At 44.0% G+C, this 20564-nt stretch overlaps 1 protein-coding gene across 2 annotated transcripts; it reads left to right on the forward strand.

The window, feature by feature from the left end:
- Nucleotides 1-3488: 3488 nt before the first annotated feature.
- On the forward strand, nucleotides 3489-20276 carry LOC5575789 (protein asunder). Of its 2 annotated transcripts, none has more exons than XM_021837784.1 (4): nucleotides 3489-3576; nucleotides 3669-4227; nucleotides 4410-4852; nucleotides 19112-20276. In XM_021837784.1, the coding sequence occupies exons 2-4, from the start codon at nucleotides 3687-3689 to the stop codon at nucleotides 20123-20125; spliced, it is 1998 nt and encodes a 665-aa protein (XP_021693476.1). In that variant the 5' UTR covers nucleotides 3489-3576; nucleotides 3669-3686; the 3' UTR covers nucleotides 20126-20276. The 2 variants fall into 2 exon arrangements, with proteins under 2 accessions (XP_021693476.1, XP_001662210.1); XM_001662160.2 differs by having other exon boundaries at nucleotides 3506-3576; nucleotides 3682-4227.
- The last annotated feature ends 288 nt before the right edge of the window (nucleotides 20277-20564 follow it).

The raw sequence follows: 20564 nt of genomic DNA on the forward strand, positions 1-20564 counted from the left end.
CTACACGGTTCTGTAACGCAAGGATTATAGTCGGCAGATCTCTCTGCTTTGTGCCGACGAGGATTGAAGGGAATGAATATGCCGGAAGATTCCCGCCTAGAGGCAGCAACAGCCGCTCAAAATGTCCTTACGCGGCTGTTGCTGCCTCAAGGCGGAAATCTTCCGGATCAACAGCCAACAGATAGATTAAGGCATTTGTCGGCATGAATAGTAAAAAATAGCCTCTAATAGAACTAGCGGTACCGTAATTGCTGGGTGGATGAGAGATTTGTTGTTAGGAGGTGGTTTTGAATTTTGAATTTGTGGAGGAAAATATATTTTCCTAAAGGAAGACTTGAATCGGGTTGGAGTTCGGGAAAACGTTTGGGGCGCCCTGACCGGGATCACGGTCAGTTTGAGCGCGCACCTGATTTGACGTTTGCAAATGTAAACTAGCATCCCAATGCAGGGGTGGAATCGAAAAACTGTTGCAAAATCACCACGCTGATACCCATAGGGTTGAACAAACTGTGCCGCATTTTTCAAAATGTGGTGAGTATCCATGTTTTCAAAAATTTGTAAAAAAATCAGGAGTGCATGTAAACAAAATCTGAAAGCGTTAATAAAAATGATTGTCTTTCGAAGAAAAATACAAAAACTGGGGGTTAGATCTGACGGAAATGGTCTATTGCTTTAAAGTTCATCCAGATACTCATTCGGAGTTCCTTCGGCATTCTGCTTGTTCAATCAATTCTGCTGGTTCTAATTACTATTTGTTTGTTTTTGGTGATCACTTCCGAAATAGATAGATAAAATACTGTGCATTGCGCGATTATTTATCGCGACGGCGATCTTGAAAACTTCTTAAAATGCGTGCAGATCGCCGCAGGTACTTCAAATCGTTTTGGTGTTTTCTGCGCGATTATTCCTGATTGTCCAATGATTGCGCAGAAGATACCAACACGATTTGAAGTACCTGCGGTGATCTACATGCGTTTTTCAAGATAGTTGGCGCGTGCGGTTTGGTCCATTTTTGGTAAAAATTTGGACCAAAACATGGACCATCGGTGAAGTTGCCTTTAAGATCCATCAACATTTTCTTTTGTTTATAATTTTTTTGCCTTACCAGATTGTAGTCAAAACTAAAACTATTTTCCATTATTTTGGACAATTTCATAAATTTTGGACCCTTAAAGTATATATCTGGACAAACATTATAAAAAGGCACATCGACATTGGTAAACAATGGCTTTGCACGACGCTATTGAGCCCAATTAAACGCGATCGCGCTCACCAATTCCACTATCAGGAAGAGCCAACACTAATTTTCCTGATAGTGGTGTTAGTTGCGTGAACACCCGGCATTTACATCCGATTAGGCTAAGATAATGTTTTAGGGCTCTATTTAATAATACAAATGTTGACTGGGGAAGACTTTTTGAATAATTCCTTACTTTGACATCTACAAACGCATACGTCGTTTTATCCGTCCAATCAATGAGTTGGTATAAGCCTGGGAGGGAGCAACCAATACGAAATTTATGTACGTGTGTGTAAGGTGAGCCGAGATTCTGCTGTCACGAACTGTCACTGTGAGCCCAGATCTAAAACAATGGACAAACATGATAAAAGCGCGTAATTGATTAAAACGTAGTTTTGCATTCTATCGAAGGTGACAAAAAAATCGGTTGAAAAGCTATTCATGCTTATTCAAAAGTAATGTCACAATAGCACCTTTTATCCTGATTGAATATAAAATGATCAAATACGCATTATTTTACTTTTTCCAATAAAAACGAAAATTAAATGCACAGAAAACTTTGGCCCTTTTTCCTTGTTTGACCAGAACGATCGAAGGAACACAACAAAATAAAACTAGCGATTTTCATCAAGTCTGCCTTGAGTGTCGTTGGCAAGCTGGAGTTTTCTTGCAATTCTAAATAACTTTGGGTCATATTTCGTGTGTAATATCGGTGCCTCCCTTCCAGGTAGAACTAGTGGCACGCATCAATGATCTGCGCCACCTTGGTAAAATCCATCACATTGGGTATAAGCCATAAATTCCTTTGTTCTTTTGACTTTTACTGTGTGCCGTGTATTGGTGCTGTTGCGCTCTCTTTCCCTGACAACTTGCAACTTACATAGCCCATTTAATGGCGAGCTACTCACTTGTACGGTGACGTCATCAGAAATTCACTCTCTCTTCTTTGTGAAAACTGGAAAACTGCCAGTACCTCTCAAGGTTAATGGGTACTGGCACCGTTGTTTTCAAACTGTCATGAAGAGCGAAAGAGAAAAATATTGCCCTGAAATGAACTATACTAATGGCTCTTAGGACATTATCATACTATAGGCCTATTCACATGACGTCTCAAATCAGCTGATCGGGAAGCACTTTGACAGTTCTTCTATGAAAATGACAGGCCCGTGTTAGCGCCGGTCCTCCACCGATGTAAACAAATGCATAGACGGATCTGTCACATGAAAAGGCCTATAGAGTATCATCGAACCTGCCACACGATATACGACTGCGAAAATGGCGACATATGCTAAGAAAGCTGCCAGTTAATAACTGTGGAAGTGTTCATTGAACACTAAGCTGACAGGCTCTATTCCAGTGAGGACGTAACGCCAAGAAGAAGAAGAAGGGAGCAATGTTCAAAATTTGATTTTTAATTTTAAAGAAATATTTTATTTTACACTTACGTTTTCATTTGACCCCTAGCTTCGTCTCTGGTGGTTTCAACGGCGGCATCGCGTATTTAGAAGAAAGATAGGAATATGCTATCATATGTACCAACTGTAGCATATACTTCCACTTCCACAACTTCCACTGAGTACGATAAAAGATGTTCTTCTAGTTGGCACACGGAATACACCGTACCGAAAACTACCGAAGGTTCCGAATCCGGAACCGCACCGGATTTTGCTTCGCGAAACTGATACTGAAGAATGTGAAACGGAAACAAACGCCCGACGGTAGGTAATTTCGTTACATGTTATCCCTTCGACCAGTCTTTGCGCCATCTACAGACAAATAAGGAGTACTATCTATTCAACACGGTGAGTAATATTCTACTCAGGCATTTACAAAAAACTCTCGAAGAATAATAATTAATTTAAATGTATGTTAAATTGAGGAAGATGTTAAAATTTTTAAAACTGGAAACATGAATAGTTCAATATCAAATAATAAAATAGATTTTCCATTGAATTACTTTGCTCTCGAACGGGTGGGAATCTCTAAAGAACGAGTGCACTATTTTTAGAGTGTTCGAATTTCTGATTTCATTTCGCAGTACGATGGATTTTCCCAGAGTTTATATACACAGAGTTGCGCGAAGAGACTTCTTTGAATGCCTCCTCTTCTTCGTCTTCGAAAACAGCCCCTATCTATTTTGCTGGGCTGCTCGATAGGTAGACGGTTTGACAGTTCGATAGGTAGATTTGGTTTCACTCTTCGCGCAACTCTTCATTCATAGACTCTGGATTTTCCAACACACCGTCGTGTTTATTTCGAATTTTTCGAACACCGGCTTTACCTGTCAAAGTATGCATGTAAACAAAAATAGTTCGGTATCTTCTCCCTAATTTCTGGTAATTTTCTTACGATTCCCGCTTGATTTTGTACTTTATAACAAATCTACCTTAGCTGGCGGTAAGTTCATGTATAAAGCTAGCTAATCCAGTGATTGCTTCTAGGCGAAATGAACGAATTCAACCACAAAACCGTGTTCGTGTTGGACCATACGCCGTACTTTGGAATCTCGTGCGAATCGCCCATCGATTGCGATTTCATCAAGAGCAAAATTCCGATACCTCCGATCAGCAAAAGTCTGTGGACATGTGCCGTGGAGGCATCGGTCGAGTACTGCCGGATCGCGTGGGACTTGTTCCCGGCGGGGAAGCTCATCCGGTTCGTGGTCAGCGATACGGCGGCTCACATAGTGAACACTTGGAACGTAAGCACCCAAAGTTTGACCCACGTCATGAATGCCATGTCGATGGTGGGCGTTCCCCCGAGGCAAACCCAAGCCAATGACTATTCGGTCATACATGGGTTGAGGGCGGCCATTGAGGCGCTGGCCGAACCGACCGATTTCCAAAAGGAACAACTGGCGGGGAAGGAGCACACGGTTTATAATCTGGGACGGGTCATCTGCATCACTTCGGCGCGGGACGATGCCAGCATGAAGAGCCTGGAGGACATTTTCCGGACGGTGCTGGTGCAGCAAAATACGATTTCAGGTAAGAGTGGAACATAATTTTACCTACACTTACTTTATCTGATATGTTTTCCCAGACGAGCTCGATTTTGTGCGAAATTTGCAATAAGTTGTGATTGTCATACATTTGAATGATAGAACGATTTGAAATCTATCGATTGATGCGTTAAAATCATTTTACTTTACTGTTTTCTCCTTTTCAAGCGAACCACAAAGAATACCTAAACATTGACCGGTGCCACCTGGTCATCATCAATCTCTACCCGGCGAACATGGAATCGATGGTCAACAATCGGGGCTTGATCGACATTTCTCCGATTCTGAAGTCGGAAATTCATTCCAACAAAGCGAACAGGATCTCCAACAAGCTGACCCATCTGATATTGCCACATTTTGATCTGGCAAGTACGACGGTGACGGGCATTCCGATGAAGGAGGAGCAGAATGCGAGCTCGAGCGCGAACTACGACGTAGAGATATTCCACGGAAGCAAAGCCCATTCGGTGTTTTTGGGCACGGAACTAGTACTGCCACACAGTATAAAAGATGGTTCGGATTACGAAACGGTGACGCTGAAGTGGTGCACTCCGAGAAGTTGTGGCTCGTCGGAAATGCAACCCTGCCTGGCGCAGTGCCGTGTTACTCCTGTAAGTAACTTTCTTTTATCTAATCAAATCTAACAGTTGCAAAGTCAGTATTAAAAAGCATCTCGGAAATACCGCAATTTCTTCTTGTATTCTGGGCACGTCAGGAGTCTGTGGAGTAGGGCGATTCAGAATTTGAAAACGATTGAAAATTCAATCTCCCATATCTTCCTTACCATAAAAATAGAGTTCTGTGAAATGTTCTTCTTTTTCGGCAGTTAATTTAAAGGTGGTCCAAACAGTGTCAAAAATAAATAAAAAAAAGTACTAACATCAAAAGTCCATAGAAATTTCTGTATAAACCTAGGGAGTCGATGCCGGTTATGGACCCTTTGCGTATTATGGACCCCCTACAGAAAAACATAAAATTAACACTCAAAGCAACTTTATTCCTATGAAAATTCACCGGGGGAACTTCGATTACATTGTTAGTCAGCAGTTTCAGGCAAAATATTTGGTTTGAGACGCATAAATACAGATATTTGAACAGTTTTGTACATGAAACCACACAAGAGGGTCCATAATACGCATTTCCAGGTGGGTCCATAATAGGCTCGTCGGCAGCGAGCCGGATTACATGGGAATCAAATGGAGGGTCCATAATACGCAACGTCAAATTTGTAAACAATCCTATTATGAACCCCGGGAGGGTCCATAATAGGCATTCGGACAACAGTTTTTCAAATGCATATTTCACTGGAAAAATCGAATGATTTTGTATGTTTCATAGACGTATTATGAAGTAAAGACATTGAATTTGTCATTGAATTGAATTGACATTGAACTCCACAAAACGTATATGCGTCTGAGATATCATTGCGGAAAAGCGTTCAGAATGAATTTCAGCTACTAAGGGGTCCATTACTAGCATTGAAGCCCTACATTGTTTATACAGAAAATCCTATGGACTTTTGATGTTCTACACACGTTAGTACTTTTTTTTATTTATTTTCGATACTTTACACCTTAAAGGTGCATTTGTGTGGTTTTAAAATTCAATAGAAATAACTGTAATGTAAGTTACAAACTTATCATCTCATAATTAACACTCATTCTTCAAAACTTAATGAAGAATGTTGCTAAAGAAATAAATCCCTTTTGAGCCATTTTTGGGGATGCTTGTAGATGTTTGCAGGGCTATTATAGTAATTAATTATTATAATAATCCCATCATATCTGTAAACTTCTATCTTAAAAAAGTCACAACTTGCAATACATTGCCGTTCGTGCGCCGCAAAAGATGGCATGCTTTTCTTCGCATGTTTTGATCGTTTATTTGTTTATACTACATCAACAGGCAAGTAGTAGCCCAAATGATGTCTTAAAATATATGTATATGCAAACATTAATAACAAAGTACAGTGACGTCAAAAACAATAAGAATGAATTTAAAAACAAATATTAAATAGTCAGGCAATAAAATTTAAACTAAACACTTAGACTAATTATCTCGTTCAGCGAAAAACAATGAAAATCTTCGACGGGGCGTCTCTCGGGTAATGTTGAAATTAAACAATGAAGATACTCTGTTGAAAACTCGCTGTAGTCCACTAAGAGCACCGTGAAGTCCATAATTTGTACGAAATAGAGGCAGTCTTAGCATGATGTTGTTGCGAAGCGAGCGTGGTCGGACGTTCAAATTAATTTGTTCCAGAATAGTTCCACAGTCGATGCGTCCCTGCAACACATCCGCAATAGTCAAAGCTCTTATGGCATTCCTTTTACTGAGCTCAGAGATGTGATGCCACGATAATTATCTACGTCACGTTTTCTCCCTTTCTTATGCACTGGAAACATGTTTGCTACTTTCCAGCATGACGGAAAGATTCCGGTGGAAAGTGATAGACGAAATAAACTGTGCAGCGGAGTAAGCAAACTGTCGATATGCTTCTTGAGGACTACTGACGGAATTCCATCTGGTCCAGGGTTATACGACGACTTGAGTTGCAATGCGGCCCTGGAAATGGCATTATCGTCAACATCGAAATTGTTCAGCGTTTGTCCGTTTAGAGGAGCATTGTTGGCTGCTAGGATGACTTGTTCATTACTTTTTTGAACGTCGCTGAATACGCTGGCAAATTTGGAAGAAAACAACTGGCATATCTCCTGGAGGCACGTTGCGGTTCTACCATTCCATTCCATCGAGGATGGAAGACCAGACTCCTTACGCTGCTCATTCACGTATTTCCAGAAAGACTTAGGATGGCGTTTAAGTTTCTGCTCAATGCTTCGCTGATACTGCTGGAAACAGTGACGACTGACTCGCTGATATTCGTAGTTCGACCTTAGATAGTAACAGCGCGATGAAGGTGTTCGGTACTTAGTGAACTTCCTTAGAGCAGCTCGCTTGGCCGACTTCAACTTCCGCAGTTCACTGGTTTGCCAAGGAGGTCGGGAGGCATTCCCAGACAACCAAAATGTACGTATAACGAAATCACCTGGAGGCTCTATATGTGCAAGATTTCACTTATAAGATGTTGCGAAACGGCCTTCTACGTACAAAAGTGGAGGCGATATGCGTGCATATATTATGTGATGAATAATAACATACAATGCGAGTGTATAAATATTCTACCGAACTAACCTGAAATATTATGCGACTTAACTTATGATAACAAATGATGATTTGACAGCTGCTACGAATTAATTCGACTTACTTTGTACGTGTGTACGGGGCGAAACAAAATGTACAAATGAACTCAGAAAAGAAGTGTTTTATGCGAGGAAACTCATCAATCTGACGAGTTTATCCACGGTGTTTAGCGAGTTTGATGTAATTAGTATAAATAAACGAGTTGTACCGTGAACTTTCATGCGATTTCTGGTTGTCTGGGTTGTGTTGTGCTCTTTTCGGAACGTGCCTATCAATGATGTATGACAATACATGTGCAAAAGTTTGCGCAGCTACTTCGATGTCGTTGTGATCAAGAATGCTCTCCCAGTGGATGGTGGCTAACACATCTGCGATGCTACGATGATCAGCTTTCGCGTAATCGTACGACACGGTAGCGGGGCGGTTGTTAAAATCGTGTACGTGGTTATTATCAACGGTGATGATCAACGGAGGATGATGAGGGACTACTTTCACCAGCTCGCAAGGTGCCGCCTCAATTATTGGAGCTTTATCTTGCAAGCAAACGAAGCAAAGATCCAAACTTCGATTGTTTTCGTTGACGATATGGTTGATTTGTGCCAACGTGGCAGTGCTGTAATTATCGAGGAGATTAGCTGCGCATGCAGGGACGATCGTACAGGATCCGGATAGAGGAAGCCGTTGTCCGAGCGTTTCCACGAAATGCCAGCTAGATTGAAATCACCCAGAATGAAGATGTCGTCAACAGGATTGGCAGTTGGCAGGTTCGATCACCTAGCTCGACGGATACCCAGACTTGTTCCAGGCAACTCCACAGATCCTTTTCAACTGCCTTTGCTTTTAAACCGTGACGAACAGCCACAAGTACTCCACCTCATGTAGATTTTCTGCTATTGCTAGGATTTCGATCGCAACGGAACACTTCATAATCGATCCCAAGCACCTGACTGGACAGCGTTCGAGAGTCAAGCCACGTTTCGGTTAGAACGATGTTATCGTAGCACGTATCCGATACAGCCAAGCGGTAGTCGTCAACACATGAGTTCATCCCGCCAACGTTCTGGTAATACATTAGTGTATCTTGGTTGCGCTGCACTGCTGGGACGCCGATATCTCTGGAAGGCATTTGTGCATCAGGCAAAGACTGAGGGTTCACAATACTAAAATACTCGCCGTTGTTAGGTTGTTGGAAGACCCTCTCTCCACTTCCGACAGCAGGGCCGGAACGACTATGATGAACGAAGGCAGCAGGAGGCAGGACTGCGTCGGAGGGATTGAGGACTTCCATTGGGCTTTCTAAGGTGCGTTCCGGGTTTCCAGTAAGCGTATCCAAAGTGCTGAAATACGGATCGGCATCAGGGTTCGAAGAAGCAACAACTTGATGTAACAACTTGCCTGACAAAGGAGTCTGGAAGATCTCTGAACCACATCTAGCATCAGGACCAGGACGACTGTGATGAACGCTGGCTGGAAAAGGCACGACTGAGCTAGAGGTTCCAGAGACTTCCAAAGTGCAATCTGCAGTGCGTCCTGGTAGTATGGTAGATGGATAAATGCGTTTTCCTTGTAGTCTTGGAGGCCTCGGTGTTAGTTGAATATTGCTTGTTTCAAGCTGAGATTGTCTAATGGTGAGTATTCCAATGTCGTTGCTATTATGCTGGACAGCATTAGAAGGAATGCTGGAATACGGAGGCTGATCAGGCGAAGAATGGATGTGTACTTGCCTGAGAAAGAAGATTGGGAGACCCTGTCACCAGTCTCGACAACAGGTCCAGAACGACTTCGATGACAGGAACCAGCATGCGCGACTGTGTCGAGTGGATCGAGGGCTCCCTTAAGGCGGCAGGCAAAGCGTTCTGGATTACAGGAAATGTTGACACGTTCAATCACGTTACTCCGATACGCAATATTCGAAATTACCCAGCTAGATTGACTCCGGTTGAGGGAGTGGAAAACTGTGATGCTCCCAATTCGGGCGACACCAGGGATGAGAAAAGTACTGGAGCAAACATTTACCGCCTCTACATTTACATCTTTCTACACGACCATCAAAATCCAAAGCAAACCATGACGGTTCAAAACAAAAAATGTCACGGCTCTTCAAAAAATGTAATCTTCTTCTTCCTAACGTTTTTCAACCCCGAATGCGAAATGACTCGAGCACAGTGGTGACACGATTTTTGCGGTTTTCGGGGTTTTGCACTTTTGCTCGATAAAGGCAGTATGAAATTGAACTTGTTTATATGTATCGTAACGGAATGATTGTGGTCTTTCTGTTAGAGCTAATAGATTTCAATTAGTTGAAAACACAAGCGGAATATTAGCGATTGAATGATTTAACACTTTTTTCAATCATTCAGCTTGGAATGGCTGCCCGAAAATGGTCATAGTGGAGAGACAAAAACAGTCAAGCAGTGTGTGAACCGTTGGCAGCGCAACGCCTGATGGTATTGATGCTGCTGCTGCTTTGTGTTTTGGTGGAATGGCAGAATCGATGAACTGTGGTGAATTGTGGTCACAATTCCCAAGACTGGGCGACACCATAACTGTCGGCGTATTCAATCGGGGTAACCATGAGTTTTTTGCACTTAGATCTTCAAACTCGCGGAACAAAATTCCTTTTGGCCACGTGTCAGGGCTCAGTGCAGTCTGACGGAGTTTATGATCAATGCCAATCTTGTAGGAAATGAAGTTTAAGCGGCTAGCGTCAATTCCACGTTTTACGAGTGGAATCGCCTTGACAGGATCTTCACTCTGCAAACAGTCTTTAGCCAACTTTTCTATTGCTTCCGGTTTGACACTCGGATGGACACGAGAAAGATACAGCCAGAACAACTCAACCGGTTCGGAGACAGTAAGTATGCTGGCGGTAGTTGTTTCTTTTGTGCCACCTAGCAGCGGTTTTGAAGCAGTCGGGTTAAAGTTGATCTCTTCATCACGGCGTCTTTTTGAGGGCGGTTGTCGAGAAAACGATCCAGATTCACGCAAGAAGGCGGACGATGGAGTCATACGCTTAGACAACAGAGCAATTTTGTAGCTGGCAACGCTGTCACTGGGGAGTCCCCCGCCAGCTTACCTAGTGTGCGTATGGATAAACGTTAGATTCAAAACTGTCAGATGATCTGTCAGGCATGAAATGTCATAAATACGTAATTTGTCAAGTCATTGGATTTATGCAATTTAGCAGAATATTGTTTATTACGTAAGAATTATAAAAACATAAATTTATATACTAGATTTACCGAGTTTGAACTAAATTTGAAATAATTACAGAAGCAAAGCGGAAATATTTAATTGTAGAGTTTTTGTTGGTAGAATTGAAGTGTTGGCGAACTAAAGGGAGAATAAATGTAAGTTTAATTGAACTCAATGTAAACAAAAATTAACCCGCAATAAATTTACAGCTTTGAGCTATCTTGATCGGGAACACAGACGAGTTGCTTCTAAGATCTCCGAAATCATTTCACCAACATAATCTCAAAGATTTATTACGGACCGTTTGGAGAATGGAGAAATCATTCGTTCGTCAAACTCGTTCAAAGACGCAGGCCGCGAATGTTGAAATAGCTTCGGGACCTGTAGGCCAAGACCTGGATCTGTCGGAAGACGAGTTTGTGCCATCTATAACCGATTTCGAGCACGGAGAGGACCTCGACTGTGCGGTGTGCACACGTCCCAACAATGCCGAGTTGTATATGGTTCAATGCGGAAGATGCAAGCGTTGGCACCATTTCACTTGTGCGAGAGTGGATACCAATACCGTTAATTCGAAGGAGTTTTGCTGTGCGAAGTGTTCATCGAAGCGATGTTCAGGGCGGTCATTTAGATCTGTATCTGGCCGGTCTAGCGTGACAAGCGGTCGCAGTTCGCACATTGACCTTGAACTCCAACGTTTGGAAGAGGAGAGGCGTGCTGAGGAAGAAGTAGAACGAAAGCGCTTGCGGCAAGAAAGAATTCTTATCGAGAAAGCCGCTAAGGAAAAATTAGACCGTGAAAAGCAGTTCATAGCGAGAAAACATGAACTACTCCGCCAAAAGGACGAAGAAAACGGAAGTCAGTTGAGCCGACGAAGTAGCAGAAGCAGCATAAAGAAAGTGGAGGATTGGGTTCAGCAACATGTCACTTCCGCTAGTGGCCCCAACGACGATAAGGTCCCTGTTCAGCCAACAAAGCAGCCATCGGTTGTATCGTCTACGCCGCTGGGAAGCAGTGAAGTCGGTACCAGTGAGCGTCAGGCCGTCACTACGCAGCGAGCATCGTTACCTCGTACAATAGGTAGCGTTACGATCGGGGAAAGTCCAGAGCGTACTGATGTGGAGTTCCCAAAGTTAGAGATGGTGAATGTTCAACAATACGCACGACTATTGGAGGAGTCACAATCCGTTTCAAACCTCGTGCCGACTTCTGAGCAATTAATGACCGGAACCAATCCGAAGATTATCAAAAAGATAACGAACCCCACCCCTTTTGAAATGTGGCATCGTGAAACTTGCGGACTTCGACGGCAACGTGAATCAGAGATGTTATACCAAGGCGACGACGAGAGAAAGCGCTATGAAACTCGATTGCAGGAAATCGAAGCTAGCTTGAAAGTTCAACGAGAGATGGAGCAGAAGCACCTGCAAGAGAACGAACTGAGGCGGAGACGAGAAATGGAATTGATAAATCGATTGAATCGTCTGGAAGACCAACATGCGGAAGAACGGAAACAATCGAAAGATGCGGAATGTGCGTTGAGGAGGCAACTGGAGGAGAGTCAACTCCGGTTCCAAACCCTGGAGGCAGAGCGACAACAGCAGCTAGCAACACAAGAAGAACAGCTACGCCAGTATCGCGAGCGAGAGCATCGCCTTACTCAGCAGTTGGAATCATTCCGTCTACACGATCAACACGAACAACTACAGTCGGTTCGATCACAAGAGGCTACTAGGTTGCAGACACGAGATGCCGCAGTTCCTCTTCAGCAAAGTGATGTGCCTTCTATAGGGCCAGGTAGTTACGTGAGTAATCCGCGAAGAACATTGGTAAGTGACGCCCTATGTAATCGTTTGGAGCTAGATTCATGTGCAGGATTCTACTCTGGTAGAGATACACCCTTTTCTAGTATGTCAGGCAGGGCAGGAACATATTGCACTTACAATATAAACCAAGATCAAGGACCGACACATGTAGGGCACCACGTTCAAAATCAGTTCAACCCGTATAGTCCTCCAGAGTTGAACGGCCTTGATAGCAATAATTTTCTGCAGGGACATTTCGAACCTACTAGGCAACAATTAGCAGCTAGGCAAGTGATTCCAAAAGAGCTTCCGTTATTTTCTGGGGACCCAACTGAATGGCCACTCTTCATTAGTAGCTACAAACACTCAACAATCTCTTGCGGCTACTCAGATTCCGAAAATCTACTTCGTCTACAGCGGGCTCTGAAGGGTGTTGCCAAAGAATCAGTTAGTAGTTTTCTGCTTCATCCGTCAACGGTGTCACAAATTATGTCTACGCTACAGACGTTGTACGGTAGACCAGAACAAATAGTGCATCATATGGTTGCCAAGGTCCGCGCAACTCCTGCTCCAAAAGCGGACCGCCTCGAAACGTTAGTCCAGTTTGGTCTAGTTGTCCAAAACCTTTGTGGACATTTGAAAGCGATTGGAATGGATAGTCACCTTTCAAATCCCATTCTGCTACAGGAACTTGTAGAGAAACTTCCGCCTAATATCAAATTCAGCTGGGCTCTGTATCAAGAGCAACAACCGGCTGTCAACTTGAGTACGTTTGGCGACTACATGACAAAGGTAACCGCCGCAACAAGTGGAATAACTAACGTTTTTCTGACTACGAAGCATCCGAAGGACGACAATCTAAGGATGAAAGAAAAGGCATATGTGAACACTCATTCAGCATACGAAAAAAAGTCTGGATCTGCTAATGGTATCCGGAAAGGAGAGTATCAGCAATCAACAAATACGAGATGCAGCAAAAGTGAAGAGATAAGGGACTGCCCGATGTGCAAATCTCACGAACATACCGCTGAAAAGTGCACTGAGTTCAAGCAACTGTCGGTGAACGAGCGCTGGAAGTTCGTGAAAGAGCAGAAGCTATGTAGAAGATGTCTCATCGCACACACTCGCTGGCCTTGTGAAGGGGAAATCTGTGGAGTGAACGAATGTCAAAAACGTCACCATCGACTGCTTCATTACGATCCCGAATCAGAAAAACTGTTGGTTACTGCGAACGCTACCGTCACGATCCATCGACAACCTGTTGCTTCGACCTTGTTCAAGGTACTACCGGTAACGCTTTATGGGAAAACTGGCTCCATCGACACGTTCGCTTTTCTTGACGATGGTTCGTCGGCAACACTTCTGGAAAAGGCGATAGCTGACAAATTAGGGATGGACGGTAAAATGCTATCTTTATGCATGCAGTGGACCGGTGGAATCGATAAGAAGGTTGCTACAACTCAAATCGCAAATCTGGGTATCTCTGAACTCGGGAGTAATATGGTGCTGCAGTTGTCAGAAGTCTACACCGTGGAAAATCTGGGACTTCCGGAGCAGACAGTAGATTATATCCAGTTGACAAAGCAGTACAAACATCTGTGGCGTTTACCGGTAAAGAGCTTTGACAGAGCCAACCCTGGATTACTGATTGGAGTCAATAATATTCATCTCCTAACAACATCTAAAGTGCGTGAAGGGAAAGAACAAGAACCAATAGCAGCGAAGACACGTATCGGATGGGTAGTTTGTGGACATTTGCGCGGAGAAGAGAGTCAACTTAAACATCGCCAAATGCACATTTGCGCGGAATCAACCGAGCTAGATCTTCACAATTACGTCCGAGAGTTTTTCTCGGTGGAAAGCATAGGTGTCGCTGTTGCGCCGAATCTTGAAGGGACAGAAGATCAACGTGCTCGCCAAATTCTTGAAGAAACGACCGTGCGAAAGACAAATGGAAAATTCGAGACTGGTTTGCTATGGAAACAGGACGACTTCGAGTTCCCTGATAGTCGACCAATGGCGGAACGCCGTTTAAAATGTCTTGAACGCCGTTTGGCGAAGAATCCACAATTGTATGACAGTGTGCGTCAACAGGTGGCGGATTATGAGTCAAAAGGGTACATACACATAGTGACAGAAGAAGAGAAGGCCAAATTCGATCCACGCCGCATTTGGTATTTGCCGCTTGGAGTGGTTTTGAACCCGAATAAACCCGGAAAAGTGCGCGTAATTTGGGATGCGGCAGCCAAGGTGAATGGGATCTCGTTGAACACGATGTTACTCAAAGGTCCGGATTTGTTGACCCCGCAATTGACCGTTACGTTTAAATTCCGGGAACGACAAGTAGCATTCTCCGGGGACATCCAGGAGATGTTTCTTCAAGTTGGGATTAGAGAGCAAGATCGGAGTGCACTTCTCTTTGTTTTCCGTGACTCTCCCTCCCAGCCCATTATCACAATGGCATCTGATATAGCTATTTTTGGAGCGACGTGTTCTCCAGCACAGTCGCAGTTTGTGAAGAATCTGAATGCGGCAGAGCACGCGCTGGAGCATCCACGTGCGGCTGCAGCAATTACGGACAGACATTATGTCGATGACTATCTCGACAGTGTCGATACAGAAGAAGAAGCTATCGAGTTGGCGTTAGAAGTAGCGGAAGTTCATCGAAAGGCCGGGTTCCACATCCGAAATTGGGTTTCAAATAGACCCAAGGTTCTAGAGGCTATTGGAGAAGCAAATCCAGCTACGGTGAAGAATTTAACAATGAATAACCAGAGTGGATTCGAACGCTTGCTGGGAATATCATGGCTACCTGATGAGGACGTGTTCTGCTTCAAACTGGGCCTGCAAGGAGATCTGGAAGAACTGGCGAAAGGAGAAATAGCCCCCACCAAACGGATGATGCTTAGTTTCCTCATGAGAATATACGATCCCTTAGGGCTAGTAGGTTCCCTAGTCATCCAAGGAAAAATACTTCTTCAGGACGTATGGAGAGCTCAAGTTGAGTGGGATCAACAAATTCCGGAAGACCTTTTCGGACGTTGGAAATTGTGGATACTAGTTCTGAAGGAATTAGACAACGTGAAAATTCAACGCTGTTATTTCCAAGGCTACGATCCTGCGTGTTACGATTCGATGGAACTCCACATTTTCGTTGATGGAAGCGCGCAAGCTTATTCCGCTGTCGCCTACTTTCGCGTGCAGGATAAAGGACGGATACGATGCTCATTAGTTGCGTCAAAAACAAAGGTTGCTCCATTACAACTGTTGTCAACCCCCCGGATTGAGCTACAAGCAGCTGTCATCGGTGCACGCCTGCGCAAAACAATAGAAGAAGGTCATTCTATAAGGATCAAGCGAACTTGCTTTTGGAGCGACTCAAGTACAGTAATATCCTGGATAAGATCAGACACGCGACGCTACCGACAATTCGTAGCATTTCGCGTCAACGAGATTCTGAACTTGTCAAAAGTTGAAGAGTGGCGATGGCTAGGCACGAAGGCAAATGTAGCAGACGAGGCAACGAAATGGGGAAAAGGTCCAAACTGTAAGCCAGATAGTAGATGGATGAGTGGACCAGCGTTTTTGTATGAAGAGGAGAGTGATTGGCCGAGCAATGAGCTAACATTATCGGATGAAACAACAGAAGAAGTACGTCCAGCGTTTGTAGGCAGCCATCTCATTGACCTTCCTGTTGTCGATGTGGATCGTTTCTCCAAGTACGAGCGACTATTGCGAAGCATAGCATTCGTACATCATTTTTGTTATGCTGCAACGCAACGGTTAAGAAAACCACTTCGTCTTCAACCAGGAGTTTTAAACTGTGAGGATCTACAGAAAGCTGAGCGAAGTTTATGGCGAATTGCGCAGGCAGAGTACTATCCAGATGAATTGGCTATATTGAAGCGTAACGTGGACACGAAGCCAGGACATTGGGTGGCGTTGGATAAAAGTAGTCCTATTGCAAAACTACCACCTCTGCTGGATGTTCATGGAATCATACGGCTCGATAGCCGCATTGCAGCAGCTGAGTACGTCAGCTTCGACACTAGATACCCTGTTGTTCTGCCGAGGCAACATCAGGTCACAAAACTTTTACTGAATTGGTATCACCGCAAATATCAACATGCGAATAACGAAACCATCGTAAATGAAGTCCGGCAGAAGTTCTATATTGCCAAGTTGCGGGTTGAAGTACGTTTGGCTGCTCGTCGTTGCCAATGGTGCCGTATTTATAAAGTAAAGCCAATAGCTCCAAAGATGGGACCACTCCCAAGGATCCGGATAACGCCGTTCCTACGGCCATTCACCTTTGTAGGTATCGATTATTTTGGTCCCTACTACGTGAAAGTCGGCCGCAGTACAGTGAAACGTTGGGTTGCTCTTTTTACTTGTCTGACTGTCCGGGCAATACATATGGAGCTAGCATACAGTTTGTCGTCAGATGCGTGCAAGAAGGCCATACGTCGGTTCATCGCCCGTAGAGGAGCACCACAGGAGATATATACGGACAACGGGACGAATTTCGTCGGGGCTAGCAGGGAGCTTCAAAGCGAGTTGCGAGCTATTAACACTGCGATGAGCAGTACGTTTACAGACGCGAACACTAGATGGCGGTTCAATCCTCCAGCAGCTCCCCATATGGGAGGCTGTTGGGAGCGCATGGTGCGTTCTGTGAAGACTGCATTGGGTGCATTACCTTCGGCGCGAAAGTTGGACGACGAAGAATTCATGACGCTTTTGGCTGAAGTCGAACACATGGTCAACTCACGACCATTAACATTCGTCCCACTAGAAGATGAACAACAAGAGTCGTTGACACCGAATCATTTTTTGATGTTGAATTCAAGTGGAGTACGCCAGGCAGTTAAGGCTCCTGCGGACGCTAAGAAAGCTCTGAGAAATGGATGGAATTTAATCCAACACATGTGTGACACATTTTGGCAGCGATGGATCGTCGAGTATCTGCCAATTATTGCAAGACGAAGCAAATGGTTCGAAGATGTACCACCGATTAAGGAAGGAATGTTAGTGGTGATTGCAGATCAGGGTAACCGTAATGAATGGATACGAGGTCGGGTGATCCGTACATACCCTGGTAAAGATGGAATAGTGCGAAGAGCAGACGTGGAAACTCCCAATGGAGTATTATGCAGACCGGTCAACAAACTTGCAGTTCTAGATGTAGTTCCAGATGGTGACGCCGGAAAGGACTCCAGGCGCCACGGGGGGGAGGATGTTGCTGGCAACGCTGTCACTGGGGAGTCCCCCGCCAGCTTACCTAGTGTGCGTATGGATAAACGTTAGATTCAAAACTGTCAGATGATCTGTCAGGCATGAAATGTCATAAATACGTAATTTGTCAAGTCATTGGATTTATGCAATTTAGCAGAATATTGTTTATTACGTAAGAATTATAAAAACATAAATTTATATACTAGATTTACCGAGTTTGAACTAAATTTGAAATAATTACAGAAGCAAAGCGGAAATATTTAATTGTAGAGTTTTTGTTGGTAGAATTGAAGTGTTGGCGAACTAAAGGGAGAATAAATGTAAGTTTTATTGAACTCAATGTAAACAAAAATTAACCCGCAATAAATTTACAGCTTTGAGCTATCTTGATCGGGAACACAGACGAGTTGCTTCTAAGATCTCCGAAATCATTTCACCAACAAATTTGTTGGCCTTGTTTTGCAAGTTCCTTTCTAATCTCTGCGTGTACAGATTCTTGTTTTTCGGTAATGGACTGGAAGGCCTCACCGAACGAAGAAACGGCAGATTTAAATCTAGCGATTTTCATCAATTTCGCGCACTCGTCGCACATCTAGATTAGATTTGGGCTTTCATGAATGATTTTCACAAACGGTTTGTTGAGCTTCGTAACCGAGCACCTAATATGTACCATTCGTTCACAAAAAGCCATACAAGTAATAAACTCGTCATCGGATTTGACCGGCTTAGCACATTGATCACAAGCATCAGACATGGTTTGGAGTTACTGTCTGTTTGTCTGTGACTTTATTATTCTAGTAAAGTACGGTAGTCCAAAAAGTGCACAGAGAGACCAGTGGCGAAAACATAGCGAAAGCAAAACAACTATCAACGGCGCGACGTGAGGCGATAATATTATCGAACTTTCCTTGGTTTTAACACAGGATATGTGGACTTTATCAAACTTGACGAAGAGCGCGGCACAGTATTTTATGGCGGTAAACTAAACGCAGGTAAATACGATGTATATTTCACGGGAAACTGTTAAATTTCGGCGCGTGATAAAAAACAAACTAGCACAAGCGGACCTTGAATAAATATGAATATCGTGCTTCAAAACCAAATGAGAGCGAATTCTGCAATGCCTGATCCAAGTGCAATTCTTACCAGTTCCGATCAATCACGGAGTAGCAACCAATGACAGTCAGTCTATGCTTTTAGGCAACGGAAAAAGTGCTCGAATCTGTTATATATACCTATCTTAAGCGGAATTCTTTATTCTACTTTATGATTTTGGTACCTTTTACTTGTTCGCACCTACGGGATTTATGTTCTTTAAATACTGGCTGGCGTAGGTGCAGAAAAGAGGGCTTCCCGGACTGTGGAAAGATCAACATATTATTTTATTCTTTATTTGCAGATTTGAAAGAATCTAACGCTTTTCTTACATTTCAGGTGGACGTGACATCTCGACCGAGTTCTTGCTTGATCAATTTTCTCCTCAACGGACGCTCCGTACTGTTGGAGATGCCGAAAAAGTCCGGCGGCAAGATCACCAGTCATCTCCTGTCGGCTCACGGCGGTGAAATCTTCATACATTCTCTGAACACCGCCAGAAGTTGCCTGGAGGAACCCCCTTCAATCTCAGAAGGTGGGGGAGGCCGAGTCACTGATTACAGGATAAACGACTTTGGTCAGCTGATGCAAATGCACCGCATCGTACCGCTGAAGCCCATTCCCGAACGAACGATGGATGAGAATCTGCTGAAGATGCGAACGAAATTGGCGAAAAATTCTCGCTACTGGCCTCTGACTCTCGGAACAACAGTTCTCTACAACGTTCGACAGTTTGTAGAACCGATTCTGGTACTGACGCACAAACCGGAACTCGCTGAAGAAGACGTCCTCCAGTGTCAGAAAACAATCTTCCAACTAGCCACTCTGGAAGGTCGCCAGGAATCGCTCGCCCTACCCAATATGGGCCACCGCTTGAAGGGCAACAAACGCGAAGAGCAGTACCGGTTACTTTGGGCCGAACTCGAACTGAACGTCAGTTCCAGTGGTACATCGCCTGGTCACAAGGCGGTTTTGAAATGCATCCGTGACTGCCGCAGTCGGGCACCGATCGAAATACCCGACAAGGACGATGCGGCAGCCGAAGCTCACCGGGCCTCAGTAATCCGTGCCACAACCGATTCTCCCATGTCTCCGCCGCACACGATGGCAGTGGTGGACAGTTCTGTAGCGGCGCTGCTCGCAGGTTCCAGCAGAGGCAGCAAGAAACTTCTCGGCAGCGGGACCAAGTCACTGTTCGACATTCTGGCCACGGCGGAACGAACGCAAAGTCAGAAGCGTATAGACTTCAGCGGAAGACTTTGCACACCGCAGGGACAGGTGGCCAAGCTGTATCCCAATCTGGGCATGAAGGAGGATTCGACACCGCAGGGCAGACAACCAGATGTGAAATGAGGGGAGGCGACTGGCGCGTTATGTTTAATTTTTCTTATCTTTTTATGTGATGTAGTTATGCATAGATAAGATATTCTAACATTTGATCCGACTGCTTGTTATTTGTAGAGAAAGCCTAATTATTAAAGTCCCATCATTTTTTGACTCCTAATTCATCGTGATAAATTTGCACATGTTTCATTGTACATAGAACCCTTTCTTAGAATATTATCTAAAGGTACAATTTGGACATTTTCTCGATTTCCCAGAGCATAAAATATCTTCGTGCTTGCAACACGAAATACAAATGCATATATGGGCTATAGGTAAAGAAAGCTCTCAGTTGATAACTGTTGGAAGTGCTGTTGAACACTAAGCTTCGAAGCATGCTCTGTCCTAGTTGAGACGTAATGCCAGAAAGAAGAAGAAGAAAGGTACTTTAAAAGGGAGCGGGCCATTT

The sequence above is a fragment of the Aedes aegypti genome, chromosome 1 (assembly GCF_002204515.2).
Source record: "Aedes aegypti strain LVP_AGWG chromosome 1, AaegL5.0 Primary Assembly, whole genome shotgun sequence".
Lineage (NCBI taxonomy): Eukaryota > Metazoa > Arthropoda > Insecta > Diptera > Culicidae > Aedes > Aedes aegypti.

What these genes read in the sequence shown, in the direction of transcription:
- LOC5575789 (XM_021837784.1), top strand. Translation starts at nt 3,687, where the DNA reads ATGAACGAATTCAACCACAAAACCGTGTTCGTGTTGGACCATACGCCG. An exon ending in GCAGCAAAATACGATTTCAG is followed by an intron (nt 4,228 to 4,409) that starts GTAAGAGTGGAA and finishes CTCCTTTTCAAG; the next exon opens with CGAACCACAAAGAATACCTA. An exon ending in CGCAGTGCCGTGTTACTCCT is followed by an intron (nt 4,853 to 19,111) that starts GTAAGTAACTTT and finishes CTTACATTTCAG; the next exon opens with GTGGACGTGACATCTCGACC.